At 38.0% G+C, this 19,444-nt stretch overlaps 1 protein-coding gene across 1 annotated transcript; it reads right to left on the bottom strand.

The window, feature by feature from the left end:
* Window positions 1-16,900: 16,900 nt before the first annotated feature.
* Window positions 16,901-19,136, bottom strand: LOC120781635. The gene is made up of 3 exons (XM_040113866.1): window positions 17,406-19,136; window positions 17,265-17,345; window positions 16,901-17,190 (listed from the first exon to the last, which is right to left on the bottom strand). The coding sequence occupies exons 1-3, from the start codon at window positions 17,436-17,438 to the stop codon at window positions 16,948-16,950; spliced, it is 357 nt and encodes a 118-aa protein (XP_039969800.1). The 5' UTR covers window positions 17,439-19,136; the 3' UTR covers window positions 16,901-16,947.
* Window positions 19,137-19,444: the final 308 nt, after the last annotated feature.

The raw sequence follows: 19,444 nt of genomic DNA on the forward strand, positions 1-19,444 counted from the left end.
CGGAACGGGCCACACTGTGCTCCACCACCCGAATTTTCATTGGTCCTTCCAACCGGATAACAGGTAACAAGTAGATTTTATTTAAAGTGAAAGTACATTGATATGCCCGATTTATCAACACACAAGTTACAGCCAAACATATTTTGGACTTGTGCTTGCGCTATAAGGCAATAGATTGGTTAATTTGTGCATAAGTTATGTGATAGAAGAGTGTAGTGGTGAATTCGAAAATAACCCCATGAACAAAAGTGAAAGGGAATAGTTGGTATAAATCAAATAAGTGCTTGTGAATTTTTATTTGTATTTGTATTTAGATTTAAATAAAGCAACTAATCACAAATCAATTTTTGTTTATGTACATAGTCGAAGACTAGGCGTGCAAGTACATTGGGACGATTACATAGCAAGCACATTCAAATTAAATTTGAACGAAGAAAATACTTTACTAATTTCATTATTATTTTTTGTTCTTTCGAAATTTCACGCTTTATAAAGAAACAACGCACTACCTATCATCAACTATATTTGAAGTTTGTCTGTGATTGGTTCTGTAACTTTTGAACATTTTGCAACATATTTACAAATATTTTTTTTTTAATTTTAATTTCAAAGTTCCAAAGTTTCAGATCCGATTTTGTGCAACATTTTTGCAGTTCCGGTTCAATTTTCAAAACAATGGAATCCATCAGAGCCTTTAGCAGAGCTGCAGACGCTCTACTTGAGTTTGAGGAGTCTTTTGCTCCAACAGCAAACAACCAAATTGAAGTACAACAAGCTTCAACATATCGCTGATCTGCGCCCACGCTCCGACGGATGAGAAAGACGATGTGACCAAAAATGCCTTTTATGAGTGCTTGGAGCGCGCTTATGAGAGCTGCGCCCGCCACGATGTCAAAATCGTGCTTGGCGACTTTAACACCAGGGTGGGGAAAGAAAGTATCTTTGGCACTACGGTCGGTAAATTAGCCTCCACGACGAAACTTCCCCAAATGGGTTGTGGCTGATCGACTCCGCGGGGGCCCGAAATATGGTTATCTGTAGTACTAGATTCTAGCATAAGAAAATACATTAACCTACCTGGCTGACTCCGGATCGAAAAGCCACCAACCAGATCGATCATGTTGTGATAGAAGGAAGACACGTCTCCAGTGTTCTAGACGTACGTTCGCTCCGAGGTCCTAACATCGACTCGGAGCATTATCTTGTTGCAGCCAATATTCGCACCCGCCTCTATGCAGCAAAAAACGCACGTCAACAAACACAAGGAAGGTTCGACGGCGAGAAGCTGCAATCACAACAAACTGCCGAACGATTTTCTACTCGTCTTGCACTCCTGCTCTCTGAGAGCACTCGTCAACAACTCAGTATAAGAGAACTGTGGTACGGCATTTCAAACTCCTTACGTACAGCTGCAACCGAAGCCATTGGTTTTCGGAAAGTGCAAAAGAACAGCTGGTACGACGAGGAGTGCCGTGTCGCAGCGGAGAGAAAACAGGCTGCCTACCTCGCAAAGTTACGATCGACCACAACATGTGCGGGGTGGGATAGATACCGAGAGTTGAAAAGGGAAGCAAGACGCATTTTTAGACAGAAAAAGAAAGAGGCTGAAATGCGTGAGTACGAAGAGTATGAAGAGGTAATGCTCGAAAATTCTACGAAAAAATGCGGCGGCTTACAGAAGGTTTCAAGACCGGAGCATACTCTTGCAGAACCCCCAAAGGTGATCTAGTGATCGATGCCCAGAGCATACTTAAATTATGGAGGGAACACTTCTCCAGCCTGCTGAATGGCAGTGAACGCACAACGCCAGGAGAAGGCGAACCCGATTCCCCAATCGATGACGATGGAGCAGACGTTCCATTGCCCGACCATGAAGAAGTTCGAATAGCAATTGCCCGCCTGAAGAACAACAAAGCGGCAGGGGCCGACGAATTGCCGGCCGAGCTATTCAAACACGGCGGCGAAGAACTGATAAAGAGCATGCATCAGCTTCTTTGTAAAATATGGTAGGACGAAAGCATGCCCAACGATTGGAATTTAAGTGTGCTATGCCCAATCCATAAAAAAGGAGACCCCACAATCTGCGCCAACTACCGTGGGATTAGCCTCCTCAACATCGCATATAAGATTCTATCGAGCGTATTGTGTGAAATATTAAAGCCCACCGTCAACAAACTGATTGGACCTTATCAGTGTGGCTTCAGACCAACAATCAACAACCGACCAGATATTCACCATGCGCCAAATCTTGGAAAAGACCCATGAAAGGAGAATCGACACACACCACCTCTTCGTCGATTTCAAAGCTGCTTTCAACAGCACGAAAAGGAGCTGCCTTTATGCCGCGATGTCTGAGTTTGGTATCACCGCAAAACTAATACGGCTGTGTAAACTGACGTAGAATAACACCAAATAGTTCGAGCTGCAGAACTAAATAGAGAAGGTACCATCTTGTATAAGAGTGTACAACTGCTGATATTGATATCATCGGCCTCAATACCCACGCCGTTAGTTCTGCTTTCTCCAGGCTGGACAAGGAAGCACAGAAAATGGGTCTGGCAGTGAACGAGGGCAAAAAGAAAAATATCCCCTGTCATCAAACAAACAGTCGTCGTACTCGCGACTTGTCTCTCACGTCACTGTTGACAGTCATAACTTTGAAGTTGTAGATAATTTCGTCTATTTAGGAACCGGCATTAACCACCAACAACGTCAGCCTGGAAATCCAACGCAGGATTGCTCTTGCCAACAAGTGCTACTTTGGACTTAGTAGGCAAATGAAAAGTAAAGTCCTCTCTTGACGAACAAAAGCTAAACTCTCTAAGCCGCTCATAATTCCCGTCCTGCTATATGGTGCAGAGGCTTGGGCGATGACAACAACCGATGAGTCGACGCTACGAGTTTTCGAGAGAAAAGTTCTACGAAAGATTTATGGTCCTTTGCGCGTTGGCCACGGCGAATATCGCATTCGATGGAACGATGAGCTGTACGAGATATACGACGACATTGACATAGTTCAGCGAATTAAAAGACAGCGGCTACGCTGGCTAGGTCATGTTGTCCGGATGGACGAAAACACTCCAGCTCTGAAAGTATTCGACGCAGTACCCGCCGGGGGAAGCAGAGGAAGAGGAAGACCTCCACTCCGTTGGAAGGACCAAGTGGAGAAGGACCTGGCTACGCTTAGAATATCCAATTGGCGCCACGTAGCGAAAAGGAGAAACGACTGGCACGCTGTTGTTAACTCGGCTATAATCGCGTAAACGGTGTCTACACCAATTAAGAAGAAGAAGAAGAAGAAGTAAAGTCAAAATACAAGTTATGTTTGCCAAAGGTGGATCCTTCCGACACAAGCTCAATTGTCGACATTAAGCTGAAATATTCAAGCTGTTACCACGCTTATGTGTGTTGCGCGGCCTTGCTGGGCGAACACATGCACAACCTCACGGCGTTCAACGAAAGCCCAACTTTAAATTCAACAGTGATTCAATCTGAACGGTTACAACAAACGGTAGAACTCGTTATTCCATCAACTTACCGCCATGTGAAACAGAAATATTTCATGGCGATGTTTTACAATGTCCTTCATTTAGTGATTTATTTGCCGCCATTTATGGGAATAACCTAGGGCTATCTCCAGTGGAAAAGCTATTCCATCTCAACCAAAAAACGTGAAGTGAGGCAAAAGCTATCATTTCGAAAGCGCCACTAACGAATGACGGATTCGCATTGGCTTGGAATAATTTGTTGTGTAAATATGAAAACAAGCGAGTGCTTGTCAACTTACAATTAAATTTATTTTTCAAGCTTCCGCACATTTCAACAGAATCTGAGACCGAACTCAGATTTTTACAGCGGGAGATAAATAGCTGTATTTCAGCTTTACAAATACATGGCATCAATACAGATAGCTACTATGTGAAAAGTAGTCAGTGAAAGTAGACGTGTTTCTTAGTGGTTTAGAATATCTGCAAGAATTTGTGGTTTTTTAAAGCGATAGCAAACTTGTTTTTGTTTGAGACTTACCGGGAGACTGGAGCTGGACTTTTAATTGATTGAATGCTAATCACAAAAATTAGATAAGTACAAAAATTGGTTCATTAGAATTTATTTGGCACTTACCTGCTCCTTTTTTGGCAAATTTATATAGGAATTAAATAGGAATTTCCCCACGTAACAGCGAATCAAAACGTGCACTCAATTATTTTTTGCCGTTTTGATTTGGTCAATCAGCTGTTTTTTGTTTCGTTTCTCCTTCTTCCCTTTATCGTTTTGCTTTTGGTTACGGCATTGCCAGCCAACAAAATAAAAGTAAGGTTTGTTAGGGCAAAGGACTGAACGTACCCACTGACAGGTGTTCCCAACTATTTTCTGGCAGAGTTATAGCCTCTGAGAATAGTTTGGGATGTACACCAGAGAATCCTTTTCGGAGGAACTCAAAAATTTGGAGAACGCCTCCAAAAGGCAAACATGAAGAATCCACCGCTGCTGGATCAGCAGAAAGATGTGAAAATACCGACCAAACAGACAAAGGCGGTAAATCTGAGCAGCTTTAGAATAGTGAAAATCCCAATATTTTCTTCAAATTGGGTAAAAAAATTAGAGAGCTCGAAAGCATGATGTCCGGCCAGAGACATATAAATCAAGCTATGCGTGATCTTTTAAGCTGCTTGTATGAAAAGCAAGAGAATCGGTCGAAAAGAGTCATGGTAGGGAAAGCGTCGCAGGTATTCCCTATTCAAAGTGAAAAAAATGCACCAAAAAGACCACGAGAGATATTGGGATATTTTCCACCAACGAAGAAGCCCAAAAACATGAGCTACAAAGTGCAAGCAACATATAGTGAGGTCACTAAATTCATGCACAAAGACGGTTTGGGAGACAAGCCCGCAGGCGAGAAATGGATAGACGTTGTTAGAAAGAGAAACCGATGGAGAAGAGAATCAGATCGAAACCAGACGCTATTATTTTAACAAAAAAGGAGGGAGCGTCGTATGCCGATATCCTGAAGAAAATAAAATGTGACAGAGGCCTTGAAGAACTGGGTTCAAACGAGAGGTACATTAAAAAACCCTCAAAGGAGACCTACTAATCGAATTAAAAAATCAAGCAGAAAAGAGAGCCACACATTCGAAAGCCGTAATACAGCCAAAAACCCATAATATTACCATTATGTGCAAAGACTTGGACGAGATAACCACCCCTGAAGAAATCTGTGAGGCATTACAAAAGGAGTGTGGGTTCCAAAATATCCAAAAATAAAAAAAATCTGCGGAAAACTCGAAGTGGCACGCAAATAGCTCTGTACAGAAAAAACACTTCTTTTTAATCCGTATTGTGAGAGTTCATGTTTGACTCTGAAATTCTTTATTTAAATTTGTTTCGTCAATACTTTTCTTAATTGTAATCTCTTAACTAGGTTCATTTGTATATGTGTGTATGCTTACACATGTGTATGTATGTATTTTATTTTTATTGCATTCTTCAGATACCAACGCACTGATATTTTACAGCTATTTAGATTAGTGCATCTAACGCACTTATACTACACATACGTACATACGCTTGATACTTTCTTATCTGTTGCTTCTGTGCATCAATATTTGTAGTATGTATGTTTTGTATAGTAATATTAGTATTATGTATACTCGAATTTATGAGTTTTCTTTTATATGCAATGATTTTTACATTTTTATGAGTAAGTCTCATATTACAATTTTGTTGCTTACCATTGCACTTGACATTTAGTGGACTGTATATACTTTTTATTTAATTTATTGCTTACATGTGTATTTTTATGTATTAATGTATTTGTGTCAAAAATATAATGTTCTTCATATAATTCAATCTTAATGTAATAAGACTTTCATGTTCATATATTTAAGAACATTCTGACAGGGGCTAAAGTTGTATCTTAACTTTACTTGTATATTATGTTTTATTATTAATATTTTTTAATTATGTCTAACTGGAAGTTCAAATGGAACAGTCACAGTTCTTGGATCTTATATATAAAATAGTAATGATTAATGCTATTATCAAAACTAATGTTAGCGAAACGTGACCACTTACGTGATGAAAATTTATACATTTTAATTAAATATTTCCGGTTTTTAGGAGTTCTATTTGTTGTTTAAGATGTGCGATATCTTTGGTATTGTTTATTAATGTTGAATCAAAAGGTTTTATTTGTAATTCTGGAATATCTTCAATATCTTTAACCCAAGAAGAGGATAGCAATTCTTTATTAATTTCAGATTGTACGTGGCGAGACGCTGTTAAAGTTACTCCTTCATGTCGGGCTGTGCATCCTTCTCTTATTGTCATAATGCCTTGACTAGGGATTTCCATATGCAATTGTTGATTATTATCACACTCTAGATATATCATTGCTTTGCTAAATAATTTGTAAAGCCACCGATTTTGAGAAGATAATTTTATCCAAACGTTTTCATTTGTAGAAGGTTTGAAATCACATTCTTCATTTTCTAATTGTTTTAAAGCTGCTAATGCACATTAATTAGCCGTCGCTGATTTCCAAGCTAAATTTCCAGGACATTGGTAATGATTATCTGAGTTAGTAGAAAATTTATCTAGATCTACTTGGTTTATAAGTGAATATTGATTCAAATCAAACTTGTATATTAAATATTCTGCCTTTATATCTGGAATAATCATATTCCCTTTGTATTTTATTTGAAGTGGATTTAATTTATATACGTTTGACGGTTCATACGATATTAAGGGAATTTCTATGTTTATGACTAGTCGTGAATCAACAATTAAACCTTTAGCAGTAGTCGATTTATAAATTTCTTTTAATTCATTACCCGATTGTCTTCCAGGTAGTATTATTTTTTGTGTGGTAGTTTGTTTCTAATAAATTCAATTTCCTTATTAAGTTGCGAAGGCTTTAATAGTTTTGGATTTATGCGACCATGATTTATTACAATTAGAAGATTAATTATCGAAGTTTGGTTTTCTTCACATTCGTCCATAACTATTCCTATTGAAATTGTTAATATTTGAAACATCAAGGTCATTCGCTCACCATTTTGATCTCTTATTAGTTCGTTATAAAATTTATTAAGTTGTTGATTCATTTTCTTAAAATTACGGTTAACTTCATATCTTGTCTTTTTTAATATGTTTATGGTAGAATCAACTACTGCTGTCTGCCTTTTAAACAATTTCGCTATATCTTCTTCTTCTCGGTCATCAGCATCCGTAATTCCGAATAATACTTGTACGAGTATATGGTAAATCAGGGGCGAACGCAGGGGGGGGGGGTTTGGGGTGTTAAGCCCCAAAAGTAATTGAATTTTTAAATAGTAGAATTTCATTCTACATAGTCATTTGAAAAATTGTAATTTGTTGTTTTCAAAGCAATCTTTCCGCCGACGATGATACAATTGTATCTTTTTTGATACTTTTTTTTCTAAATTTTGTGATTTGATACTTTTTTGTTCACAAACGGCCTATTTTGACACTTTTCTGCTGATAGAATTTAATTTTTTGAAAATATGAAAATGTTAAACTAAAAACAAACCTATTGTATCTGGATAGTATTAAAAAGTTGTGGGAATGTAGGCCAATTAAAAAACCCAGAAAAATATAAACTGGACAGAGACATTTTTTTAATTTGCTTCAAAGTAATGAGTTATGAGTAATGAGATGATGCCTTATAACTCTGTGGCTGCTGAACTGGATTTTTTTAGATTTAAGGGGAATTGTGAGTCGAAAATGGACTTCTTTTGAAAATTAGTTCTGAACTGAAAAGTCACCAATGAGGTTTCTATTATTTTTTTTAGAGTTTATTGTTAATCATAATACAGGAAAAATAAAAACTCATTTAATATGACTTTCAGTTTTCGTTCCATGAGCAAACTGTTGTGAAATAAATTTAAATTAAAAAAAATTATGCTATTCGCAAAAAAAATACTTGAGTGTCTTAACTAAAATGTCTATATTTTTAATAAAAACAACCAGAAAAAACTGGTCTGAATTAGATACACAACTTTACTTATTATTTGTTTTTCAAATGAAAATTTTTAAAACAACGGTTGTGCTTTTGATACTTTTTTTGCTTGGCAACATATACTTAATTTTTCTAGCTCGCGGCAACATTTGTCACTAAGGATTAGAGCGTGAATGAGAATAGAACAAATGAATTATGTGCGTACGTGCGTACTAAAGCCAATTTTTGCATTATCAAAACACATAAGCCTATGTTTGCAGCAAATAGACTGTGTTTTGAGCAGCTGCGTTGCTTATGCAAATAATTTGTATGCTGAAATTAGTGAAATGCGTAAGGATTCTGAACAATCGTTTAAACTAATTTTTGCATCAGTTAAAACAATAGCCGTAGAATTAGATTTAGAAATCACAATTCCGCGTTTGGCGAAACGGCAAACTAATCGCGACAATTATGAAGGCGAACCGGAAGAATATTACCGCAGATCAATTTATATACCGTTTTTAGATAATTTTTTGGACCAAATCAATCAACGATTTTTAAAACATCGAGAGCTGCTTTCCAAAATTGAAAACATTTTGCCAAATAAATGCATAAATCTTGACGTTATTGAGATGCAGGAGACTGTTCGTGTTTTAGAAAAGCAATGGTCCGCTGATGTAAAAGATCGCGCTGAATTTAGAATGTGGAAAAGGTTAAAAATCTTTTCTTCAGATTATATTTTCTTACTTTTTTAGACGCGTTGAATTGTTGCGATGCAAAAATTTTCAAAACAGTGCATCGTTTTTTAAAGATTGGAGCAACAATCCCTATATCTGTCGCTTCAAGTGAACGCTGAAAATAAAAGAAGATTAGACTTCAATTTGTGAATAAAATAATGAAACCTTGTCTTTTTACCAAAAACCCCCCCCAAATTTTTTTCCTGCGTGCGCCACTGTGGTAAATTGAACCAACGAATTCGAATGGTGCTCGCTTTTTTCTATTTTGTTTTTTCATAAACAATTCATTATTTGTTTTAAGACTATTATATTTGTCCTTTAAAGTTGCAGTAATCATTATGCAGGCATCTTCGTAATAGGTCAATATTTTGCATTAATGTTCAAGTCTGTTAATAAATTCTTGTACTTTATGCATCCGATCATAATAAGTACCTAATTCGTTAAAGAAAATTAAATTCCATATTGAATTTATTATGTCCACTTTACTAATCGGTTCCAAATATATTGTTGTATTATTTTTCAGTTTAGTCACTGAAGCTCCTGGTTTAGCTGTATCATTAATTTATAATGATTTAGTTTGTGTTGCTAGCATGAGTATCGTTAAGAACCACACCATCAATTTCCTTGTTTTACTCGGTCGTTCTGAGGTTGCAGTATTTTTTGTTATTCTTGAAGCCAGGAAACTTGTAACATCATTTACTTCCTCTGTTCTACTGCTGCTTGTTACCTCCAGTGGGCATAATTTGTGAACGGGCCATTTAAGTATGCCATTTTGTAATTTTAGAGTTACAACTCTTATATTTCCATCCTTTCCCGGATGAGTTTCAATAACTTTTCCTAATGGCTATTTGGCTAGATGAGTTTCTTCATCTTTAGTAATAACTATTTGTCCTTGTACGAGATTAGCTTGTTTGGTTTTCCACTTCATGCGTTGTTGCAACATTACAACATATTCGCTTTCCCATCGTTTCCAAAAGTCTTTTTTAAGTTTTTGTATTAATTTCCATCTATCTAATGAACCTATTTGGTTATCATTAATTGCTTCAGGACAATCTATTATTGGACATCCTATTAAAAATGGCCAGGCGTTAAAACGTCTATATCGCTTTCACTATCTATCGCACATAGAGGTCGTGAATTCAGTACTGCTTCAATCTGTGATAGCAAAGTAATCATTTCTTCAAATGTCAATTTGCTTTCGCCTATAACTCTTTTTTAAATGATATTTCACCGACTTCACTCCTGCTCCCAAATTCCTCCGAAGTGAGGACCTGCCGGGGGCCCGAAATGCCATTGAATTTTATCTGCTTTTAATATGGGAGCTACGGTTGAATTATTTTTGATTGCCATTTTAAAATCTCGGTATAATCTTCTACAAGCTCCGACAAAATTTGTTCCATTGTCCGAGTATATATCTTGACTTTTACCTCTTCTAGCAAAAAATCTTTTCAAAGCAGCTAGGAACGCTTCGGTTGTTAAATCACTTACTGCTTCTAAATGAATAGCTTTTGTTGCCATACAAACAAAAGCAGCTATATAACCTATAAATGTTTTTTGTCCTCCTCCTTTTGAACATTTCATATGAATCGGTCCTGCATAGTCTATACCAACGTGTGTAAATGGAATTGACATAGATACTCGGAATTCTGGAAGATTTCTCATTAATTGTTTTGTTACTTCTTTGCGGTAACGTATGCATCGACTACAAGATCTAATTGTCTTTTTTATGGAATTCTTTAATCCTACAATCCAGTAATTCCTTCTAATCGTTGATTCCATTAACTTGTTTCCTCCATGCAAAGTTATTTTATGAATATTTCCAATTATTAATGATGACAAATGTGACATATTTAATAATGTATTATTGGGTGCTTTTGATTAAATTGAAGATTTGCATTACCCAATCTACCTCCTACCCGAAGGATACCCTTATTATCCAAAATTGGATTTAAGCTTGCAATGCTACTTTTATGATTAATTTCTTTTTTGATTTCTAAACTCTGAATTTCCTCTCTAAATTGCAATTTTTGCTGATATCTTATTAACATCTCTTCAGCTTCTTTCATTTCTGAGTTTACTAAGTATTCAGGGCATTCTCTTATTCCTTTTATAAATCGCAAAATATAAGCTACTACCCTTATTAATTTGCTTAACCCTTAAATGCCCAAGGCCTCCGATTTTTGTAAAAAATTTATATGTTATGTAAAAATATATGTGGAACGTGGTTTCTTCGACGATTTTTTGAAAAAAATTACTGTCAGAGAATTTTTTTTTAAAATAATGGTTGTATCCTTAAAGATACACTGGGTATTCCCTTCATTTTTTACTTCAATGCCCAAATGAGCTAAACTTTGTATTCAAACGATTAAAACGCGGCCTATATTGCAAGGAAAGTAATTTATTAAAAATGTATTCATATTTCATAAATGTTCGTATAAAATAATATAAAATTTGGTGCATAACTTACTAAACACTGTTTTGGAAAATATTTTTTTTATATAGTCGTTTTACATTAATACACTTATGTATTGGTAAAGAAAACTTATTAGGGGTATTCGTTTAAACGTATAATGTTATGCCTGGTTTTCACTAGATCAAAATAATTGACATCAAAAACTGCCTAAACGAACAGCTGTGCTTTTGGTGGCAAATGCGTTTTCATTACAACATCCAAACTGACCGAATGTCGATACTGCAGTGCCTTTCAAAAACTGTCGTCAATTTTTGGTGTCAGATGATTGACCACCTGTTTTCATTTATGTCAATTATGAACAGGCAATTTTGACAGCTGTTAAATTGAAGATATAATTATTTTTAAATAAGTGCGTGAAAGTGTAAAAATGAATAAAAATAGAAAAATTACAAAAGTTATATCATTTTGAATTCAATATATATTTATATAATTCATTTCTTATTTTCTATTTATTATTTTATTACTAATTATAAAAATACTAAGTTCATTTAAAAATATATATAAAAAGATATAAAAAATGAACATAAGGTACATCATTTCATTTGACTAGTTAAAGATTTTATATTTAAACGGCATTATGCTGAGCTATAAAATAACAGCAAAATTATGTTTTATTACATATACAATTCTGCAACTGTTTTTACCGTGTGAATTTCTGCTGATATTTAAATATCAACTCACATAAGTCCTGCTTGAATTCTCTGGCCAGTTGTGGAGATTCTTGGTCCCACTCACGGCCGTTTGATGCCACAAAGTTGCCTAAATAATCCCAAGCATCAGTTTTTGTAGCAGATGTGAGGGTCTCCAGCGCACGTTGAACTACTTCAATGTATCCATCGTCGTTTTTTTCAACACGACGTTTCCTTAAATTGGGTCGTGATATAGATGGCGTTGGTGGTATATCGCCAGATACCGTTTCCGACTCAAACAATATTGTTGGAGTGGTCATGGTCGACGAGCTGTCCTATAATAACAAATAAACACATGAAAAATAAATATTAATATTTTTTTTATAAATTATTATATATACATATATATACTTCTTCTTCTTCTTAATTGGCGTAGACACCGCTTACGCGATTATAGCCGAGTTAACAACAGCGCGCCAGTCGTTTCTTCTTTTCGCTACGTGGCGCCAATTGGATATTCCAAGCGAAGCCAGGTCCTTCTCCACTTGGTCCTTCCAATGGAGTGGAGGTCTTCCTCTTCCTCTGCTTCCCCCGGCGGGTACTGCGTCGAATACTTTCAGAGCTGGAGTGTTTTCATCCATCCGGACAACATGACCTAGCCAGCGTAGCCGCTGTCTTTTAATTCGCTGAACTATGTCAATGTCGTCGTATATCTCGAACAGCTCATCGTTCCATCGAATGCGATATTCGCCGTGGCCAATGCGCCAAGGACCATAAATCTTTCGCCGAATTTTTCTCTCGAAAACTCGTAACGTCGACTCATCGGTTGCCGTCATCGCCCAAGCCTTTGCACCATATAGCAGGACGGGAATTATGAGCGACTTATAGAGTTTAGCTTTTGTTCGTCGAGAGAGGACTTTACTTTTCAATTGCCTACTCAGTCCGAGGTAGCACCTGTTGGCAAGAGCAATCCTGCGTTGGATTTCCAGGCTGACATTGTTGGTGGTGTTAATGCTGGTTCCTAAATAGACGAAATTATCTACAACTTCAAAGTTATGACTGTCAACAGTGACGTGAGACCCAAGTCGCGAGTGCGACGACTGTTTGTTTGATGACAGGAGATATTTCATTTTGCCCTCGTTCACTGCCAGACCCATTTTCTGTGCTTCCTTGTCTAGCCTGGAGAAAGCGGAACTAACTGCGCGGGTGTTGAGGCGCGGGTGCTGAGGCCGATGATATCAATGGCATACGCCAGCAGCTGTACACTCTTACAGAAGATTGCACTTTCTCTATTTAGTTCTGCAGGTCGAACTATTTTCTCCAGAAGCAGGTTGAAGAAGTCGCACGATAGGGAGTCGCTTTGTCTGAAACCTCGTTTGGTATCGAACGGCTCGGAGAGGTCCTTCCCGATCCTGACTTAGCTTTTGGTGTTATTCAACGTCAGTTTACACAGCCGTATTAGTTTTGCGAGGATACCAAATTCAGACATCGCGGCATAAAGGCAGTTCCTTTTCGTGCTGTCGAAAGCAGCTTTGAAATCGACGAAGAGGTGGTGTGTGTCGATTCTCCTTTCACGGGTCTTTTTCCAAGATTTGGCGCATGGTGAATATCTGGTCGGTTGTTGATTTTCCAGGTCTGAAGCCACACTGATAAGGTCCAATCAGTTTGTTGACGGTGGGCTTTAATCTTTCACAACAATACGCTCGATAGAACCTTATATGCGATGTTGAGGAGGCTAATCCCACGGTAGTTGGCGCAGATTGTGGGGTCTCCTTTTTTATGGATTGGGCATAGCACACTTAAATTCCTATCGTTGAGCATGCTTTCGTCCGACAATATTTTTCGAAGAAGCTGATGCATGCTCCTTGTCAGTTCTTCGCCGCCGTGTTTGAATAGCTCGGCCGGCAATCCATCGGCCCCGCCGCCTTGTTGTTCTTCAAGCGGGTAATTGCTATTCGAACATCTTCGTGGTCGGGCAATGGAACGTCTGCTCCATCGTCATCGATTGGGGAATCGGGTTCGCCTTCTCCTGGCGTTGTGCGTTCACTGCCATTCAGCAGGCTGGAGAAGTGTTCCCTCCATAATTTAAGTATGCTCTGGGCATCGGTCACTAGATCACTTGATTGTGTTCTACAAGAGTAAGCTCCGGTCTTTAAACCTTGTGTAAGCCGCCGCATTTTTTCGTAGAATTTTCGAGCATTACCCCTGTCGGCCAGCTTATCAAGCTCTTCGTACTCACGCACTTCAGCCTCTTTCTTTTTCTGTGTACAAATGCGTCTCGCTTCCCTTTCAACTCTCGGTATCTATCCCATCCCGCTCGTGTTGTGGTCGATCGTAACGTTGCGGGGTAAGCAGTCTGTTTTCTCTCCGCTGCGACACGGCACTCCTCGTCGTACCAGATGTTCTTTTGAACTTTCCGAAAACCAATGGTTTCGGTTGCAGCTGTACGTAAGGAATTTGAAATGCCGTCCCACAGTTCCCTTATACCGAGTTGTTGACGAGTGCTCTCAGAGAGCAGGAGTGCAAGCCGAGTAGAAAATCGTTCGGCAGCCTGTTGTGATTGCAGCTTCTCGACGTCGAACCTTCCTTGTGTTTGTTGGCGTGCGTTTTTTGCTGCACAGAGGCAGGTGCGAATCTTGGCTGCAACAAGATAGTGGTCCGAGTCGATGTTAGGGCCTCGGAGCGCACGCACATTTAAAATACTGGAGACGTGTCTTCCGTCTATCATAACATGATCGATCTGGTTGGTAGTTTTTCGATCCGGAGCCAGGTAGCTTGATGAATCTTTTTATGCTGGAATCTAGTACTACAGATAACCATATTTCAATCAGCCTCAACCCATTTAGGAAAGTTTCGTCGTGGAGGCTGAATTTACTGACCGTAGTGCCAAAGATACCTTCTTTGCCCACCTTGGCGTTAAAGTCGCCAAGCACGATTTTGACATCGTGACGGGGGCAGCTCTCATAAGCGCGCTCCAAGCGCCTTCGAAAGGATGTTCTTAGACTACCCAGAGGATACTTGGTCAAAGACCGGAAGTAGTGAGCTGCTTGAGCCATGTGTAAAAGAATCGTTTCTGGCCACTCCCAAGTGAATGGCGATCAGAGAACTTTCTTCACTTGCGTGAACTTCTACACATGACTCCATCCTCCCGCCGGTGGATATTAGTTTGTGCGATATTGCACAATATTATTTTAAAATAAAACGACGGTAGTTTTGATGTTGACGAAGAAAGCATTAGTGAAAACAGTGAAGCCGATGAGCCTGGCGATCAAAACTTACCAACAGTTGAAGGTGCATCTAAGTGCCTTTCATTGTTATCACTAATGGAAACTTAAAAATAAAGTATTGAAACTCATGTTTACATATCTTTAAAGTCCATTAATATATGCTTTTATTTACAAGAAAAATAAAAAGTGCTTCTGTGCCTATTAGGGTGTCCGTTATTTACCAAATTGATTATTTTTGACGAGACGCCCCCTAAACTTTTAGTTTTCCATCTAAAAAAAATATCAGACCATAAAAAGCCCTTAATTTTCATAATAAACCTTGCGCCAAACACGATACATTTCCCATTGAAACTACATGAGATTTTGCAACTTTTTACGAATATTTTTTTTCTCTGGAACTTTCTCGTTTGTAGGAATAAAAAAGTCATATTCTTGTACGGAATTGAATGCTCTACAATGCTCATTTAATTTATATGAGTTATACTGTGCAATTTGGCATCAGCATTATGCAGGTACACGCTGCCCTATCTGGCATGACCATGATCAGGTGACTCATTTTCGTTTCGGCATTTCTTGTTTGGGTCAGAACATTGTGCAGTATACAAAAACAACTAGAGGCACAATTATCAGGTGATGCGTTTTAGCTTGGCACATCAAAAAAAATATTCAAATGTAACTAAGGAATGTTTAATAAAGGAAATCAAATGTACTCAAATGGTTTAAATTTGATTTGATTTGCAAATTTTTCTTATTTTTTATCTTATCTTTTAGAACTTAATAAGACAAGACAATAAAACGGATTCGATTTTTTGAAACCTGTAAAGCCATGTAACCCCTTAACCGAGTTTTATGAAATTTCGAAAATCATTTTTTTTCACTCTGTTCTAGATAAGAATCAGAGTAGAGCCGGATTTATGACCAACAAAAAATTATATTTTTTAGAATAAACAATTGAATTTTACAAAAAAAATTCAATTTGCCGTAAAAGTTCGAAAATTCCAGAAATTAATCAGAAGTTAACTTTAGCCGTGAATAACTTTAAAAGGAGTGAGTATATCGAAAAATTGTCCAGACTTATTTTGTAGAGCATTCAATTCAGTACAAGAATATGACTTTTTTATTCCTACAAACGAGAAAGTTCCAGAGAAAAAAAATATTCGTATAAAGTTGCAAAATCCCATGTAATTTCAATGGGAAATGTATCGTGTTTGGGGCAAGGTTTATTATGAAAATTAAGGGCTTTTTATGGTCTGATATTTTTTTTTAGATGGAAAATTAAAAGTTTAGGGGGCGTTTCGTCAAAAATAATCAATTTGGTAAGTAACGGACACCCTAGTGCCTATTAACATTTAGTTACATTCAAATATATGTATTTTGCAATGAGATCTTTTAAATTTGCGAAAAAAGTACCATGTGAAATCTCTTAAAGTTTCACATTTATTTTGATTTTAACTTTAACTATATTTCAAACATTTTAATGCGTTCTTCACTAGCAAGTTTCAGTTTTTCAATTTCCAGTTTGGTTTCTTTTTCTGATTCAGTTTCAGTTCTTTTCATTTTTAATTGATTATTCAGTTCAATTCTTTTCAACTCGACCTCATCCTTTCTTTTTCTAAATCTATTTTCTTAACTTCTAATTCCAACCTTTTCTCCTGAATAAAAATCAATTTATTGAACGGGGCTTCACCTTTTCTTTTTGGTTTTTTTGTTGAACTTCTAAAGTCCAACGAACTTTGTTGTGTAGAAGTTCCCGCGGCGGCGGCACTGCAATCGCTACTTATAGGTAATATTGGGTCAACTAATTCCTCACAATCGAGCGCACACAAGTCGTAGGAATCGATGGTATCGTTTAACGAACTATCAGCACAAGGGAAATCAGTCAGTACATCAATGCTGTCAGTGCTTTCAAAAATTACTCCGGGATTTACATTTTTGCGTTGTCCGAAGATAACTCCCAGTAAGTCAAAGTTTTGTTGACATGCGCTGATACGCTTGACTCGTCACCATTAGCGAGTAGTCCAGACCCAGTTTTGTTTTTCCAGGCTGCCGCGGTAACGTACACCGCTTTGAGATACCTCATTTTGCTTTTCATAGCTACGCAAAGGACAGATTGAAGTGCCGGTGTATTTTGCTTCAATTTTTCGTAAAACCTTTGAGAGGTCGGTTTCTGGAAGATATGCGTAAATTCGTGTTAAAACAAACATATGTACCTAAACATTTTCTCTTTTCTTAAACCCTTACCTCAAAAGATTCTGGACTATCTTTAATTGCGTCGGATACTGACGGTTTCAGCCGTAGGCGCTTTTGCTTTAACTTTTTATCCTGAAATATAAAACAATTGCAGCAATTAAATAAAATTTATGTTCCGCGTTTCATTCTTACCTTTTCCATTTTAATTTTCACAATAATATTCATCAGCTGGTCGTTTGGAAGGGTTGCTTTTGCAATAACGTAAATTTACAAGCGTTCTTTACACACTGACATTGGTGCGTAATGTGTTTAAATGAATTTCCATATAAATTGCTGCCAGATTTTTACGCGTTCGTAAATATACACGGTTTAAGAGGTTTACGGGGCTTTTACACATTTAAACGAATACCCTTATTATATCTTAAAAATGGTGATAATTATAAAAGCAATTTTTTTCTGATGTCATACATAAATTTACTTTACATTTAGAACAAAACATTTTTGTTTGTCCCGAACAATTTGGATACTTACATCTGCCTTTTTTCTCCATTGTAGTCCAGTGATCCGTCATGTCCAATCGGCTGTCTTTTGATAAAGCTACAGAAGAATTCGGTTTCCTCTTTCTTTATTTCTTTATTTCTTTACGAATTACTTATTATTTCAAATCTCGCTTCTTCACCGTCTTCACCGAACTTTCAAATATCACTTCCAACTTTTAAAATTCAAAATTTCTTTTTGCGCTCTTGTTGAGCTATATAAGCTTTATTACTTATCACTTCAATTGCAAATTGTACAATGTTTTCTTATAAATAAATATTTTTACACTTTACGCTTCTTTGATGCAAATAGGCACACTACACCAATTACTATCGCATATAGCGATATTAAAAGTTAAATGTTATTAAGCCAAAGTTAAATATATAAACTGAATGATGAAAGCCGAATAAAACGAATAATCTCGATATATAATGACCGGATGATGCAAAGGATGCAACGTTCAGGAAAAATGTTCAAATAGACGTTGCGGGCAAGTTGCCTGCTGGACCGCTGGTGGACGCACGGGATGGAGGTCGGAGAAACGTAAACGGTGTATATAATTGATGTGTCGATGCGAACTTTCTAGAATGTTAAAATGGACGGTTTTTTAAATAGACGATTGCGAATAGACGATGCGTGCAGCGGCGAACGTGACTTCTAGAAGAATGTAGAACCAAAAAAACGGCACAGCGTCACCTTCTCGTTGGTATAAGATGAAAAATGGAACAAAAACAGTTTGGTGTGGAGATGACCAATGATGCCCTAATTAACATGTTGATGTGGAGAGTGTTGTATTCACTGGTCATTGATGCCCTGTTTTTTTCTACTTAACATGTTGATGTGGAGAGTGTTGTATTCACTGATCAGTGATGCCCTTTAGTTATAGTTCATCTCAACATCCCGACCCCCCTAGGCGAGTACTAGCCTAGTAGACGCTGTAGTGCCTGTAACGTAGCTACAACGCCGCTCAGGCCGGTGGGGCGGTGAGGTTGTGGCCTTATTTGGTTTCGCGTGGATGTCGTATTGAGGGGGCGCCAGGACCATCCAGCTTCTGGATGCCGTGCCACACGGTTAGACTGCGATCGTCGGATGGCCGTACGGCGGCGGAGGACAGTGGGTGAGCCAGGATGTCCGGCGTTCCGGTGGAGTAACGTATGATGCGGTCTTTCACACAACCGGCACAAGGTATCAGATTCGCATTCAAGCGTGGCGTGTGACTGGGCCAAGCAGTTTAAACAATGCCCATGTGCCTGTGCCACCTTCTGACGTTGTACGGGTAACATTCCCTTGAAAATAGAGCAATGCTGCAGCCTATGTGAACGGCAACAGAGCGGGCATCTGGTGCGGTGCGGTTTCGGAGGCGCCGGCGTCGCTGCTGCGCGTGTTGAGCTTCGTGCCACGGTTGGCGGCGTTGCTGCCGTGATGGTTCAGGCGCTGCTACTGGAACAGTTCCAGAGCGAGGCACAGTAACAGCCGAACGGAGAGTTGGCGTGGGGTTACAGGTGTATCGGCATCCATATCAATCTGTGAAGAAAAGAGAAAATCGTAATGATTATAATTTGATTGCCTGTAAGCGTGCATGAACAGGGTGCCACGTTAGGGGGCATGACTAAATGATCGTCCGTCTATGGGGTTGCGATAGATATGTAGGTCTTCGTTTGTCGTACGGCTTGAAGCTTATTGTAATTATCTTT

This window comes from Bactrocera tryoni, unplaced genomic scaffold (genome assembly GCF_016617805.1).
Source record: "Bactrocera tryoni isolate S06 unplaced genomic scaffold, CSIRO_BtryS06_freeze2 scaffold_7, whole genome shotgun sequence".
NCBI classification, from domain to species: Eukaryota; Metazoa; Arthropoda; class Insecta; order Diptera; family Tephritidae; genus Bactrocera; species Bactrocera tryoni.

Bases quoted from the DNA above. Each gene is read 5' to 3' on its own strand.
- LOC120781635 (XM_040113866.1), bottom strand. From the start codon at position 17,438: ATGAATATTATTGTGAAAATTAAAATGGAAAAG. The intron at 17,346-17,405 runs GTAAGAATGAAA...TTTATATTTCAG, and splicing joins TGAAAATTAAAATGGAAAAG to GATAAAAAGTTAAAGCAAAA. The intron at 17,191-17,264 runs GTAAGGGTTTAA...CATATCTTCCAG, and splicing joins ATAGTCCAGAATCTTTTGAG to AAACCGACCTCTCAAAGGTT.